Source organism: Sitophilus oryzae, unplaced genomic scaffold, assembly GCF_002938485.1.
Source record: "Sitophilus oryzae breed Bouriz unplaced genomic scaffold, Soryzae_2.0 scaffold_111_pilon_pilon, whole genome shotgun sequence".
NCBI classification, from domain to species: domain Eukaryota; kingdom Metazoa; phylum Arthropoda; class Insecta; order Coleoptera; family Curculionidae; genus Sitophilus; species Sitophilus oryzae.
In genome coordinates, this window is record NW_022145749.1 from 2,758,814 (window position 1) to 2,775,858 (window position 17,045).

At 30.5% G+C, this 17,045-nt stretch overlaps 2 protein-coding genes across 5 annotated transcripts in view; one reads left to right on the top strand and one right to left on the bottom strand.

Moving 5' to 3' along the window:
- The window catches only part of LOC115883925 (secretin receptor-like), a 224,720-nt gene that overhangs the window by 11,125 nt on the left and 196,550 nt on the right, over positions 1-17,045 (bottom strand). For 3 of the 4 annotated variants that reach the window (XM_030902370.1, XM_030902365.1, XM_030902375.1), the window contains exons 2-5: positions 1,935-2,076; positions 1,734-1,840; positions 208-369; positions 53-138 (exon numbers count right to left, since the gene is read on the bottom strand). In XM_030902370.1, the coding sequence (XP_030758230.1) occupies positions 53-138; positions 208-369; positions 1,734-1,840; positions 1,935-2,070 (491 nt within the window). In that variant the 5' untranslated portion in view covers positions 2,071-2,076. Of the gene's footprint in view, positions 1-52; positions 139-207; positions 370-1,733; positions 1,841-1,934; positions 2,077-2,170; positions 2,309-17,045 lie in introns of those variants that run through there. The other variant, XM_030902357.1, reaches the window with a different exon arrangement.
- On the top strand, positions 672-1,634 carry LOC115883957 (mRNA turnover protein 4 homolog). The gene is made up of 4 exons (XM_030902383.1): positions 672-699; positions 778-1,022; positions 1,077-1,296; positions 1,378-1,634. The coding sequence occupies exons 1-4, from the start codon at positions 672-674 to the stop codon at positions 1,575-1,577; spliced, it is 693 nt and encodes a 230-aa protein (XP_030758243.1). The 3' UTR covers positions 1,578-1,634.

Below are 17,045 nucleotides of genomic sequence, written 5' to 3' on the forward strand. Positions count from 1 at the left end.
AAAAGTAGTTTTATTAAATACAACAGTTATTTGATATTATTATTTATCTTACTTTATTTTAAACATTATGGTGAAAGCAATTATTAAAGATACTAATGATATAGCGTACCCTGTTTCACTCAAAATTTTGATTATATTCTGTAAAAGTAATATATTAATTATATTTATAATATATAAAAGGAGAAAAATATATTATTTACTAATTACCAGGGAAGTTTGTGAGATTTCTGTTTCATTTTTATCAATACTTGTATTTAGATAAATTGTGGTAGTACCAACTTCGGCACAATTTAAGTAATTTGTAAAAGTAGAACCATTTAGGGTAAACCATTTTCCATTCTCCATACATTCTCTCTTAGCTTCGTGATCCTAAAAATAAATTGAAAATTTGTTAAATCTTAAATCAAATCAGAATTATGTTAGATAAATAGTATTCACGCAACCAGTAAAACACGCATGTGTATTGAGAGTTGAGGGGATATGATCGATTTTCCGTGCCTGTACAGCGACATCTTTTATTCCCGCAGTAAATCTCAGTGACATCGCACGTGTTTTTAAATTTTCAATTTTGCGTTTTTGCTATGAAATTTTAATAATTCTAAAATATTATATTTTATTTTAAGTGAAAATTGAAATTCTGCACGTGGGTTGATAGTTAAGTTTTGTTTAAAATGCCGAAGTCAAAGAGAGATAAAAAAAGTAATTAGACATCTTATAATTTATATTTGTTACAATGTTGTGTATTCATAACCTCAAATCACTGTTGTATTTTTCTAGTTTCGTTAACAAAAACTGATAAAAAGGGGCTCGCATTGAAACAGAAAATCGTGGAGGATGTCCGCAATTGTGTGGAAAAGTATAAAAGTGTATATTTGTTTACATTCGCAAATATGCGAAATGAAAAAATGAAAGAAGTCAGAGAAGAATGGAAACCCAGTCGATTTTTCTTTGGAAAAAACAAAGTAATTGCAATAGGACTTGGTAAAAGTAAGGAGGATGAAGTGGAAGACGATTTACATAAGGTATTTAATTGAAAGTAATACAATATATGTTATTTATAAAGGTTTACTTCGTAGTTATCACATTGCATGAAAGGTCAATGTGGTTTGCTGTTCACAGATAGCACAAAAGATGAAGTAACAGAGTGGTTTGATAACTATGCTGTTGAAGACTTTGCACGTTCAGGATTTAAGGCTACGAATACGATTGTTTTGAAAGAAGGCCCACTTAAACAATTTTCACATTCTATAGAGCCATATCTGAGGCAACTGGGCATGCCTACAAAATTAGATAGAGGTTTGTATTATTTTCATTAATACTTCCTATTTTAATGTACATTTTAATGAATTTATTTAAGTCAATATTATATTTTTTTAGGAGTTGTTACATTGATTAAGGACTTTGAAGTATGTAAAGATGGTAGTATATTAACTCCTGAGCAGGCTAAAATTTTAGAATTGTTAGAATATAGATTAGCAACATTTAAGTTAATTTTAAAAGCCAGGTGGTCTAAAGGAGAAGGATTTGAAAAATTATCGAGTGCAGAAGATGAAGAAATGGAAACCGATGATGAATGAATGATTGGGATGTTTTATTTATATTTTAAGTAAGATAATAAATTTGTAAATAAGTTATTTTTGTTATTTTATTAAACTATACACTAATATAAGGATAAAACCATTAGTTAGGCATTAAGACATTATGTTTGAATAATAGTGATTGTACATTTTTACCTGTTTGAATCCAACAACATATGAAGGGCATGGAATATAAGTAGTAGTATTTGGCAACTGAGGTGGCCAGCAATATATATTATCAAAGAATGGGGGGCACATTATACCTAAAGTTTCAAAATGGAAGTGTTAAAATTTAATTATGTTAGTATTTTTAACATATTAGTATTAGCTTATTTTTTAGATCAACTAGGTACTTACTGTTTAAAGTTTTATTGAAAATTGGTGTGTTACTCTTCAGATTTTGCCCATATTGGTTTATGCAGTTTTTTTCAATCAACTTAATTTGCAAATTTTGCTGATCTATAACATCTTGTACATGTTGGTTTCCAGCCATTTCGCTCTGAAACAATAATAATCTAGTGAACTTATTTTTGTAATGTGAATTTTTCAATTAATACTATGCTTTTATAAATTACAATGTAAAAAAATCTTACTTCCATCATGACATTAATGTATGTGTAAATTAAATTATTAATCAATCACTTCTACATTGTTTCTTAATTTCTCAAACCAAATATAATAGCTTTACTTGTTCTAGTTTAAATTTAGAATATGTGGCTTATTTTTATTAGAGCTTATTTACCATTGAATTTATTTTGAACAGTGCTTTTTATCACTTTTTGATAGGAATGTGTTAAAATGTAAGCCTGGCATATACATAGTTTATCAGTAATATATTCTGATATTTATACAGGGTGTCAATGAATAATTGCAGAAAAAAATCAAGTGATTCTTTTTTAATATTTGTTAACTTTTTATAGGTACTAGTTGAAGCCTGGCGCATCCGCCACGACCGACATCAGGAAAAAATACTTTTTTTTAATTAAACGAAAAACAAAAAATCCGGCGACAGTTTTTAGAAGAGCCAATTAGCTATCTTATAGTTAAAAAGCAACTTTCTAGAGCAAGTCGTTACTTCAGTAGAGACGACACAGATAAACATTAGCATTTTATATACAGGGTGGCGCACCTCATTCGCCTCGATTGATTATACGAAAACGGAAAGATGTAGAAACAAAATTTTTTATGGGTATATGTAAAGAGACAATGCGATTAATTTAAAATTATTTTTAAATGTACAGGGTGTGTCAGAACTAAGATTCATACCAAAGTTATACTGTTTCTTATGGAACACTTGGTATTGTATTTCATTTTTTGATTCTTGGGCATAAAATAAGGCATTTATTATAAGGGTTAATATGTCTAAAAGCTTTGGTTTTTGAGATATTTTAAAGATATTCAAATATGCATGCTATTATAAGAAAGTTTGTCAACCCTTTGTACATTACTTTTCAGAATTAATTCTTGTGCTGACTTTCAAGCCAGAGAAATAAACTTTACCAAAAAATTTGTTTGCTTCCTTAAATGTATACAGGAGTATCAAAAATTGCTGGTCTGTTTTAAATATTTATTATACATAAAAACTTCGTTATTTCAAATATAACACTATGTATTTTTTAAAATAAGTCGAAGCAAATTTAAATGCTCTTTCAAACTATATTAGGGTTTCCTATACCTATCTGGCTCAGATTTTCAATAAAAAGCGATTTTTCAATAAAATTGCAATCAAGATGCCTGGTCTCGCCATGGCAATTTGCTAGTGACAGTTAGCTATTTTCAAAATCGACATTAGTTTATTGACTTTATTTAAATTTATAACAGTTTACTTTTATTTAACTTACCTACCATAGTTTAATAAGTAAGTATTTATTATTTTATCAGAATAATAAAGAAGTAGTTTTTTGATTTATATATTACGATCACTCATGGTAAACTCAATTCATGGTAAATCAAAATAATTACATATTGGATTTTCTATAAAAGAACCGATTACGGCAAATTCATTTTTTTCACTGCCAACGACAGGTTTCTGCCTAATAGGTTTTTCATATACCACACTATCAGCTCTGTGAAATAGGAAAAGTAGTTTTTCAAAGAAACGCTTGTCAAGAAAATTCCTTTTTGGATATCTGTGAGCATAAACTCTTCAGGCCAACAGGCAATTGTCCTCACAAAATAAAATCACTAGTAACATATCCATTCCTTCCGCCAGCAGATACTACTTCATTGTTCTTGATAAAATAATAAATAATTACTTATATTAACCTTATTGTAGGTAAATTAAATAAAAATAACCTGTTATAAATTTAAATAAAGTCCATAACTAAAGTCAATTTTGAAAATAGCTACTAAGTGTCACTAGAAACTTGCCATGGCGAGAACAGCCATCTTGATTACAATTTTTTTGAAAAATTGCTTTTTATTCAAAATCTGGGGATAATTATAGGAAACCCTAATATAGTTTGAAAGAGCATTTAAATCTGCTTCGATTTATTAAAAAAAATAGAGGGTGTTGCATTTGAAATAACGAAGTTTTTATGTAAAATAAATATTTAAAATAGACCAGCAATTTTTGATACCCCTGTATACCTACATTTAAGGAAGCAATCACATTTTTTTGTAAAGTTTATTTCTCTGACTTGAAAGTCAGCACAAGAATTAATTCTGAAAAGTAATGTACTAGGTGTTGACAAACTTTTATATTATAGCATGCATATTTAAATATCTTTGAATATCTCAAAAACCAAAGATATTAGACATATTAAACCCTTATAATAAAAGTCTTATTTTATGCCAAAGAATCCAAAAATGGAATAAAATACCGAGTGTTCCATAAGAAAAAAATATAACTTTGGAATGGATCTTAGTTCTGACACACCCTGTACATTTCAAAATAATTTTAAATTACGCACATTGGCTTCCCACACATATCCATAAAATATTTTGTTTCTACATCTTTCCGTTTTCGTATAACCGAAGCGAATGAGGTGCGCCACCCTCTGTATTTATGTAGATTTTCGGTTTGGTCTTTCTCTCCATTATTAATTGCAAATAAGGCTATAATAAGTATTCAATCTACAAATCTCAGTTTACTAGTGGCATCTAGGTATATGTATACCCTAAATCTACTTATTAATATATTGTAGACCGTTTTTCAAAAAAAGTTGATATGTGATCTTTTGCTGGTTCACTCATTATAAGCAAATAATTTTGGCCACTGAATTTTTAGCATTCATTGATATTATTCACACCAGCTATATTGTGTTTTGTATTCTAATATCAAGTGAGTATATTAAAAAGAATAAAAATAATTAACCATATATTTGATCGAATCCATATATTTTTATACCAACGTAGAGAACGCATAATATATCCCATATTTTCAATCAAGGTATTGCGAAAACTTGTTATTTAAGCCTTTTAAAAGTCAATTATTATGTCTATATGATAAGTAAATAATATATTATGATAATAAGTATATCTACCAATAAAAATAAATACACTATACAGGGTATTCCTTATTAATTTCAACAGCTCCGGATCTACAATTTTTTTGAACCGGGGCAAAAAATTGATTGTAGCGCCCCCTCTCACCAGCGTTTGCAATAAATTAATTTAAAAAACTTACAAATATCTAGATATAGGTAAGCATTTTTCGTAAACGGGGCAGAATTAGCTCTTAAGCTTCATTCAGAACCTCCGAATTAGTGGAATAACTTAGTGGTTTCAATTAGCGTAGAAGTTTGTTCCTTTAATTTCAATGTAAGCATTCAGAACGTCTAAGTTATTGGTAGTCATTTTCAATTAGTAGAAAAAGTAAACAAACTTTTAAGTTTTCCACTAAATATACTTCAAATTTTGCGGGAAATGTCATTTTGGCCATTGATTAGCATCCGTCAAGAGAAATCGTGGTTAGAAATCAAAAGTTTATTGTTTTATAAGCTAAATATTTGGCTTTCTTTATGGATACAACTGACTACCGCAAGCTGTTGCTAGGATATTCTATTAATTTTAATTGTGTTTTTTAAACATTGTGAATGATCGTAAATTAAAAAGTAAAAAGTGTAATTATTGAAACCGCTAATTTATTACACTAATTGCGAGGTTCTAAATGAAACTTTAGAATGTGTTTAAATACTAACTAGGCGTTTTAAAATAAAATGAATACTTGATAGAAGAACGTAAGGTGCATACTAGGCGCTTTGTGGAGTTTTTTTATTATTTTCAACCATATTATTTGCGTAGCTAGATATTCTGTGGTATTATATTATGATTTTGGCGCCCCCTGATACTGGCGCCCGGGGCAGGTGCTCCGGTTTGTCCCCCCTTAGATCCGGGCACAGAATATCTAGCTACGCAACAGAAGCCTCGTTACATGTATAAAATTGTAGGTAGCAAAAGGAGACAGGCTTTAAAAGTCTGTCTCCAAATCAGATATTTTGATGTGCTAGTTTCGCTACTACATAATAGAGGGCAATAAATTTAAAAGAAAACAGTTTTCTACAAACAAAATTTAAAAGAATTTTGTGCAGTGTTGCCATTGTGTAATTCATATCGTAATACTTCCTGATAAAGCCTACTTTCAAATTTGCTACATCATTTAAACATATTAAAATAGATCAGAGCTGTTTTTTTCAGTTTGCCATGTTAGTTGGAATGAAATCTTATGAGCTAAATTACAATCACTTCCTGACGTTTGATTGTATAATTGAATCCTGAATTTTCATTGTAATTCGGCGACAATATAATAAGTATTGTTCTACTATTATGATACTACTTCCTGACGTTCGATTGTGTTCATACCAAGTTCATATTGTATAATCGGGAAAAAACGGCGTTAGCGATAGCTATGAAATGAATATCACTGTCATTTTATATTTAAATTTATTTGGGAAATGTCATCGATCGTCCTTTTCCAGCCAACTGGACGCCGTTTTTTTTCAGAAGCATATCAAGTGATACCATAATATAGTACTATATTACGATACATGGCGTTCGATTGGGCTTAAACTTGGTATACTATATCTTCAGTGACATTGTAATATCATGGTACCATGGAGCATATAAAGTGGTACCTTCTATAGTACCATATTTGATGACATAGAAATATTAGGTACATGGCGGCAATAGGGCTTAAACTTGGTATACTACGTATTTTCGGTGACATTGTAATATCATGGTACTATGATGCATATCATCTGGTACCATAATATAGTACCATATTATGTACATGGCGTTCGATTGGGCTTAAATTTGGGATACTACGTATCTTCGGTGATATTGTAATATTATGGTACCATGGAGCATAATAAGAGGTACCATATTACGATATTATATAGTAAGTAGTAATAAATATTATATAGTATATATTATATAGTATAGTAGTAGATTATAGTACCATATTACGATACCATTTCCTGGCGTTCGATTGGACTTAAACTTGTTATACTACGTATCTTCGGTTACATTGTAATATGATGGTACTATAATGCATATAAAGTGGTACCTTAATATAATACCATATTTTAATACCATTTCCTGGCGTTCGATTGAGCTCATATTTGATATATACTTGCGTATTTTTGATGACATTGCATTATTATGGTACCATGAAGCATATCAACTGGTATCATAATATAGTACTATATTACGTACATGGCGTTCGATTGGGCTTAAACTTGGGATACTACGTATTTTCGGTGACATTGTAATATGATGGTACTATGATGCATATAAAGTGGTACCTTAATATAGTACCATATTACGATATCATTTCCTGGCGTTCGATTGGGCTCAAACTTGGTATACTACGTATCTTCGGTTACATGACTGAACTATGATGTATATAAAGTGGTACCTTAATATAGTACCATATTACGATACCATTTCATGGCGTTCGATTGTTCTTAAATTTGGTATACTACGGATCTTCGGTGACATTGCAATATTATGGTACCTTAAAGTATATCGAGTGGTACCATAATATATAGTACACTATTATGATATCATTTCCTGGAGTTCGATTGGGCCCAAATTTGGTATACTTGCGTTTCTTTATAAAGATTTGTTTAATTAATAATTTTAATTTATTTTATGAATTTTAATTTATTGTTCGATGTCGTGACAGCAACTTTTATGCCGAACTAATATATTATTAATTGTACCTGTGTCACTTTTTAAAATCTACCGAGGTCTATAATATATAAATAACGTGGCAATCGGAAGAAATTTGTTATTATAGTATTTTTTAATCAGTTAACTGCATTTTAATAATATATTTCTATATTTCATTACTAACGTTCCAGCATTAATAAATATCACTATCAATCGCCCTGTATATTATTAATTTTAAAGGTAATTAAAGGTATTTTCTTAGTTAACATTATAAGGTATAGTGTAAATTAAAAATGTATATGTTTTGTAATAATATACTTAAAACTATTTTAATAGCTAAAGGAATAATTAATATAAGTGTATCTGACAAGAAAAGAAGAATAGAAAGAAACACATACTGGCATTATACACAATAAAAAGAATAGGATGCCAATTCAAGTCTTTTTGAATCTGGCAACTGTGCATATTTAGCCGAGCTATAAGGCCGTTGACGAGCCGTCGATCCAAAACCGAAAGTTCAAAATTTCTAATTATATTCTGATTATGATATTGTCGCGCCATCTAGTATTCTATTTGTGCAATTTTAGCTCTTTCATTTCGAGTATTTTTCTGTTGCGTAGCTAGATATTCTGTGATCCGGGGTTGAATTTCAACCAGTGCCGTCCATATACATGTTCTATATTGAATATTTTTAAAGAATAAAATGGTACACCACTGACATCTCTTAAAATAAAAATTATTTTTAAAATCTCCATTCTTTCTAAACAATTTTTATCTCTTGATTTTTTCATCCGACGGATAGTTTTTGCTTAAAAAAGTCAGTTTTCTGCATCGGATGGAAGGAAATTAAAAAATAAAACATTTTTTTTTGTATATCAAAATAATATGCATTACTAGTTTAAAGTCTGGCACATCCGCCACGATCAGGAAAAAAATATTTTTTTTTAATTAAATAAAAAACAAAAAATCCGGCGACGACAGTTCTTAGAAGAGCCAATTAGCTATCTTTTAGTAAAAAATCAACTTAGTCAGTTTACTACCAATTACTTAGTCAGTAGAGAGTACTTAGTTACGTAGTCTCATAGTAGAGACGATACAGATAAACATTAGCATTTTATATATGTAGATTTTGACGCATGGTAGACGTGTATCAGATATAACATCAGAGATATTTTGAAAAAAAAAATGGAAAATTTTACCACCCTGTATCTGAATAGTTAAGATGTTTAGGACATACAGTCATAGGAAGTTTTTTTTAGAACAGGTCAAAGAATCACCCCCTTAAATATATTGGCATGTCAGTAAGGAACACCCTGTATATAGTAATTAATTAAACGTTTAAAACGAAATAGACTAAATAAAAGGTTATTTAATATTTTGGCACCATTAGCTGTTATATATTTTTGAAATATGAGTAATTAAAATTTTTAATTTGAAATCGAGAGGTCAAACAAATTTGTTGTTTTTAAATACTCTAATAAAAAAATTGCTAGGTTTATTTAATTGAAATCTATACTAATATATAAAATCCTTAAGTGACTGACATACTGATTAATCACGATCCTGCTCAAATCACTCAACGTAAGCAGCTCAATTTTGGCATACAGGCTGATTCTAGGGTATAGAGGTTCGATAAGAAGGGATTTTTGGAAATTCCAGTTCCAAGAGGGTGAAACCACCCCTCAAATATTACAATATTTTTTATTTAAAAAACGGTAAAGTTTCCGAAAAAAACGCTTAAACATGTATATTTTATTTTGTTTTTTTTACATATTTTAAATTTTTTTAAAAATGTATACAGGGTGTTTCGAAAAATCTGGTCATTGATTAATCACGATCTTGCTTAAAGCGCTTGACATAAAAAGCTGATTTTTGGAAAACAGATTGATTTTAGAGTGTAGAGGTTCGATAAGAAGGGATTTTTCGAAACTCGACTTCTAAGGGGGTGAAACTATCCCTCAAATATTAAAATATTTTTTTATTTAAAAACCGGTGAGTTTTTCGGAAAACCCCTTAAACACGTATATTTTATTTTGTTGTTTTACTACAGGGTGTTTCATAAAATATGACTATTGAGTAATCACGATTCTGCTTAAACTGCTTGACGTTTAAAGCTGATTTTTGGCAAACGGATTGACTGTGGGGTATAGAGTTTCCATAAGGAGGGATTCCTCGAATCTCAAATTCCAAGAGGGTGAAAACGCCCCTCAAATATTACTATATTTGTTATTTAAAAAACGGTTAGTCTTTCGGGAAAACGCTTGGACAAGCATAATTTATTTGTTTGGTTTACATATTTTAAATTTTTTTAAAAAATCATACAGGGTGTTCCAAAAAGTTGGGTAATTTCTTAACCACGTTTCTGCTTAAACTGCTTGACTGCTTGAAAAAGCTTATTTTTGGAAAACGGATTTTTCGAAAGTCAAATTCCAACGAGATGAAACTACCCCTCAAATATTACCAAGTTATATAATAATATCGCCATATTGTTTTTTCTCGTGCTGACATAAATGTGAGAAAATTTTATCCAGTTTGTATGTTAATGGAAATTCTTGCTTTGATTTATCATCACCATTACAAATGATTAATCGATGTACTTAAACAGCCGTTAAACGGTAGCCTACTAAAATGCCGTTAATATATATATTATGACGTCGTTGATGTCGGCGGAAAGTAATGCCTGGCGATAGGCATTTTGCAAGAGCACCTGTGGCTCCGTGACTGAGGCTATTGCTTCGTGAGCGGAAGGTCCGTGGTTCAATTCTCACGCCGGACCAAGACTTTTTATATTTTTTTTGCTTATAGCTGTGCTTATAGTGTGATCTTATTGTATTGGTTTCACTCTTTTTGATTGGATTGGTTTAGTTATTTGGCGGGTTGGTTAGCGTGGTTATTTGGAGGGTGTTAATTCATTGGTTAGTTCGTTATTTGGTGGGGTTGGTTGGTTTTTACTAATTAATATTTGTTTTTTATATTTTTTTACAATTGTCAAGGTTAGTTGCGTTGGTTAAGTTGATGGTTATTTGGTGGGGTGGATAGCGGTTAGGTCCTATAAAATTCTTATATATCATAAAACCGTCAAGTGCGTCTCATCAACGACGTCATACCTATTAACGGCATTTTAATAAGCTACCGTTTAACGGCAGTTTAAGTACAGCCATGATTAATTCGACGCGAACGAAGTCGCTGGTACACGCTAGTAATCTATATTTAAAACAGCTTTTCAGAAAAAAAAAGTTTTTTTTGCCGGGTAGAATGAATTTATTGCGGAAAATTCTGATTGTGATGGAGATGAGAAACTTGAGTGGTGATCTGAAAGAAGTAAATGAACGATTAATCTGTCTTAACGACATTTTCGCCACAATATCTGCTTATTGCAAAACTTTTTACTTTTTTTTACTGTGGTATCTCGTATCCAAGTTTTGTTGCTTTGTTTCTTATTTCCGTTTTATTTCTTTTGTTCTCATTTTTGAACCGATAAGCATTATTATAATTAAATTTTAACTTTTTCTTAATCCACCATTTAAAAAGTTTTGAAATTACTTTATTATTATGATGAAAAATCTTTCGAACTTCGTATAAAGCTTGATTTTCATGCATTCCTTCCCCTACTTTTCCTTGTTTTTTGAACAAAATCAAAAGTTAAAGGGCTTAACAATTAAAGCATAGGCAACCATAATCTCATTAAAATCGGAATAATGGTTTTTAAGATATCTTAAAAAATGTGTTTATTTTTCTTATAGTTTGATGCCGCCAACGGACAAATAGCCCACTAAATTATGTCCAATGTAGGTAGGTATGTACTTATTTTCACTCCAACCAAAAATATGTAGTTGTTCAATGCATGTCCACGGAATATTGGGACACCCTATGATGAATAAATAATAGAAAAATTCTTATCATATCAATATTTTAGAAGTAGTCTTGTTTAAAAAAAAAATATTGCAGTTATCAAATTAGCTATACATATAGGTATATTTTTATCTTGATTCTTCGAAATATTATTGTAATTATATGTAAGTAATTTAAGACTTATTTAAAAAGCTTACCTTTCTTTTAAAAACGTTCCGGAAGTAACTTTTTGTATACAATAATTATTTTAACTTCCAGCAGATACGAGGGTAGTCAGAATAGTTCCCGACCTCAAACTAAAAACGACATAAAATCGAAATTATAACTGTAAAACTAAACACACAAAATATAGCGATAACCTTGATATACAAACCACCACAAGTAAATTTTAACACATTGGAAGACACACTTCAAAACAATATAATAAACAGAAGAAAATCCCATATAATCATGGGAGATTTTAATATCAATATTATGGAAAAAAATCAATTTGGATCACATAATAACGAATATTCAAAAAAAAAACAAATAAAACTAAAAATCATCAAAGCAGGTTTATCACATCATAATGCTATAGAATAAATATGAGTAACAAAACAAGCAACACAAAAGGATTACAAGATATTAAATAAAACAAGAAGGTTCGAAAGCGGCATCAAAAGGAATCTAGAAGAACTGGAAAATAAAAATATAAAAGATTTTGAGCAACTATCGAAAGCCATAAAAGACATAATAGATTAAAACGAACAAACTATCAAAATAAGAAGACGAGAAGAATGTCCGTGGATAACGAAAAAGTATACCAGTACCTAAAAAAGGAAACCGAGATGAATTACAAAACTACAGACCAATATCATTACTCTCTTCACTCAACAAAATATTCGAAAAACTAATACACAACAGAATGTCAGATCATATATCAGCTAACAATATAATATACAAACAACAGTACGCCTTTCAGACCCAATCAGGCACTACATCCGTTGTTCTAGATATAATTGAGAATATTACAAATAATCTCAATAAAAAGAAAATTACTGTAGTAGTATTTATTGACTTAAAGAAAGCTTTTGACACCATATCTAAAGACAAATTAAATAAAAAATTACAAAAATACAAAGTGAATCAGCACATACTAGAACTAACGGAAAGCTATTTAAAAAATTGACCACAAAAAAGTTGCATGAAAATATTGAAAGTAAAACTACCATGGCGCCATATGGGAGACCGCAAGGAGGAAATCTACCATCTCTCATGTATATCCTTTATACAAACGATCTCTGTGAACTAGCATTAAATGGCGTCATATATGGATATGCAGACGATACATGTTTAGTATATACAGGAACAGATCAGAACACCCTTGAAACAAACATCAACAAAGACTGGCAAAAAGTGCAAACATGGTGCTACAACAATCTCCTAACCATAAAGAGCTAAAAACAGAATATATGATATTTAAAACCACAAAACAAAAATTAAACTTACAAATAAAACTACAAAACCATATTCTACGAGAAACATCAACATTCAACTATTTAGGGTTAACAATACAAAATAATTTGAAATGGGACTCACAATTGCAGCTTTAATAAAAATTCAAAAATTGATACCAAATAACATGAGGAAATCTTTATATCACGCACTGTTTACCTCAAGGATGAACTAATTTAATGAATATATGGAGTAATACGACCGAAAAGGATTTAAATGCATTGCAACGTCGACAAAATAAAATTTTAAAATTAATATATAAATTACACAAAAGAACACCAACACACATTTTGATACAGTGCAAGAACTAGATATAAAACAATTAATACTTTTTAATAGCTTGCTACTGCTGTATAAAATAAAAAACAATACTATAAAAATGAATATTAAATTAAATACTAACAAGGAAGTTCACAATTACCAAACTAGGAGAAAGTCACATATTAGAGCCATAAAGTAAAAAATAAGACATTAACACAGAGACTAATAACAAAAACAATTCAAACATTCAATATTTTAGCAGAGGAGGTAAAAAAATTGAAATTTATACAATTCAAGAAGAGGATTAAATGGTTAATATTAAATAGAACCATACACTAAATTCAGAAATCGACGACAAAATTAATTAAGAAAAGAATGCCTTCGATACCATCTGGCCAGGATCTGGTACCAACAGATCACTGATGCTGCGACAGATGAAGAAGGATGACACCCAGATCTTCTATGATATGTATATGCTGTACATTATTTATGTGTTGTATATATGTTTTATATGAGGGAACAAATAAATTGATTAAAAAAAAGTGAATTTAAAATATTTATAAGAATTTTACCCACTTGTTGTTCCACGAAAATCTTTGTCAACTAGGCACTAATTTGAACTTGGGGAATAAAAAAGTCACTGGTGAGCGGTAACTTTTTTATTTACCAGATTTTCAAAAAGTCTAGTGAATACGGAGCGTTAGTTCTCGTTAAATCAAATGTTTTTTGGTGTTTGCGCGCCGGTCCTTATTACCACTTTTTTTCTCGCTAGCTAGTGTGTCTCGGCTTTGAATTTTTACACCCATCGCGCATAAAGAAGTTTGACTTCAATAAACACATCTCTTTTAAACTTTTAAATATATAAGTACATGCAGCATACATATACAATAATTGTATACCTAGTTCAATATTTAAATGTCAAAATCGGATTCGCAGGTTTCAGTGGCAACGATTTAAAAATCGCAATTGCAGTTTTGCTCATCTCTACTTGATGCACATTTATTCGATCACACAGTATCTTGCTATTACAAAAATAATAAGTCTAATCAATGGCTCAAATCTACTAGGGTTTCCGCAACCGGAGCTGTTTTTCGGAACCGGGAATTTCGGTACCGCGCCTCTTAGGAACCGGGGTTTCCCGTTTTTTTGGTACTTTCAGTATTGACTAATTTTTGTTCAATGGTGGTGCAGTTCATCAATCAGAAAACAAGGAATGGTTTTTCAAAGTAAAATGGATAAAAAATTGAGATTTTTAATGAAAATAATATCAAATTATTCAGTAATCAGTCATGAGAAAATTAACATGAATACAAACATGAACATAAGTAAAGAAAAAAGTATAGGTAACTTAAATTTCACATTAATCTAAACAAAAACTTTAAAAAAAAGTATCAAAACATTGAATTAAAAATGCAAATATCTATTAAAACATAACATGATAAATATTATAGGGACTTCAAAGAGAAAAGAAGCAAGAACAATAATAAATTGCATTATTACTTATTTAGAAGAGTTTGATTTCGACATCAAAAAAGTTTCAAAGGATTTTTTCATGTAAGAAAAAAATAAATTTTTAATTATTGTTACCGAGTCCTCAACGAACCGGGAATTAATTTCGAGGCTTGGATCTGTGATGGGTGATGGCCAAAAAGATCTGAATCCTAATTGGTAGTATTAATTAGAGTTTCCAGAACCGTACTAAAATATTGTTACGTTTTTCGTCGGTTCCGTGTGGATAGAAAGTCACAATTTAATTAAACACTATTTATTTAAACACTATTTATTTACACTAATTAACAAAAACAATAATGATAAAAGACTCAAAGAACTATTTACAAACTTATTTACAATTTATCTAACTATTTATCTAACAGGAATTTATTTTGAATTTCGCGTGTCAACTGTACTCTGAGATTCTGTAAGCTCCGTAGCAAGAAATTTCCTGTCTAGCCTATGCTATTTGTATACGATTGATGAGTCATTAGACAGGAAATATGTTTACAGAATCGCTAGCCTGCCCTCTTTAGGCCCCAGCCGCCGGCTTTTATACCCACAGCTAGAGTTCCCGAATAATCGGGAACAGCTGAGATTTGTCCATTCGTCCTTGAACGACGCCAAGCGTATTAGTCAGCTTAGACCGGGTTCACACAGGTCCGCAACAATATTTTCGTTCAAGGATTGTAGAGTTCGTCAATCAGCAAGCAAGGGATGGTTCTTAAAAATAAAACCGATAAGAAATTGAGTTTCAAATGAAAATAATATCAAATTATTAAGTCATGAGAAAGTAAACATGCGAACACAAATGAACAAAATGAACACAAGAGAAAAAAAAACGAAAACACATAGGTAGCTTAAAAATTACATCAAACAACATCAACCAAACTCGAAACCAACTTAACTAAATTTGAAAAAAAAACTTAATTTTCAATTAAATAATCAAATGCCTATAAAATCAAGGCTCTACTTAAACTGGCGTTAAACGGTAGCTTACTAAAATGCCGTTAATAGGTATGACGTCGTTGATGTGACGCACTTGACGGCTTTATGAAATATAGAAATTTTATTAGGACTAACCAACGCTATCCACCCCACCAAATATCCAACTTAACCAACGCAACTAACCTCGACACTGATAAAAAAAATTAAAAAACAAATATAAATTAGTAAAAACCAACCAACCTCACCAACTAACCAATGAATTAACACCCTCCAAATAACCACGCTAACCAACCCGCCAAATAACTAAACCAATCCAACAAAAAAGAGTGAAACCAATGCAATAAGATCACGCTATAAGCAAAAAAAAATATAAAATATTCTTGGTCGGCGTGAGATTTGAACCCTTGATCATTCGCTCACGAACGATAGCCTTAGCCACGGAGCCACATGTGCTCTTGCAAAATGCTTATGGCTAGGCATTACTTTCCGCCGACATGAACGACGTCACAATATCTATTAACGGCATTTTAGTAGGCTACCGTTTAAGGCCTGTTTAAGTACATCGTAAAATCAAACGAAACCAAACCAATCATAACATAAAAAAATATATCTAATACATTTAGCAATATTATACTAAATAATAAGATAATATATTTAAACTTCAATAATTGCTAATAAACATTATAGAAACTTCAAAATAACTTCAGAAGTAACAGTAAGAGATTGATTTCAACTGCTAGAAAGTATCAAAAGTCTTTCGCACGTAACAAAAAATATGTTCTTAATTATTATTTACGACTCCGATAACCGAAAGCTTTGCCGAAAGTACCGAAAGAACCGGGAATTAATAATTTCGAGTGGTTCTGTGATGTCTCAAAAGAACCGGGAATTCCCGGTATTTCGGTACCGAGATTTCCCGGTTCTGAACACACGCAGATATTTATTTCCTTCTAAGTTTGATAAGGTTACTTTGAGGGCTTTAAAAATATCTTTTGTTAATTTTCGAGAGACATCGATCGAGCCGGTTATAGACAACAAACGGCCGTAATTAATTAAATTGTTTTTCGGAAAGCGACACTTTTCTAAAGAAAACAAACTGGGAAATTTGTGTGACGGCCGTCCGTTACCATTTTTTCCTTCATTTTCTCACGATTCTAATCAACGTCTATCGGAACGTTTTTAGAAAAATTAACCGTTATTAATACCGAGCGCGTGTGTGTAGGTATATTTTCCCATATTATGTTACGCCATTTGACTGACGCGCTGTCGTCACATATAATATGGAAAATAAACAAATTAGAGAAATTT

Bases quoted from the DNA above. Each gene is read 5' to 3' on its own strand.
- LOC115883957 (XM_030902383.1), top strand. From the start codon at position 672: ATGCCGAAGTCAAAGAGAGATAAAAAAA. The intron at 700-777 runs GTAATTAGACAT...GTATTTTTCTAG, and splicing joins GTCAAAGAGAGATAAAAAAA to TTTCGTTAACAAAAACTGAT. The intron at 1,023-1,076 runs GTATTTAATTGA...TTTACTTCGTAG, and splicing joins TGGAAGACGATTTACATAAG to TTATCACATTGCATGAAAGG.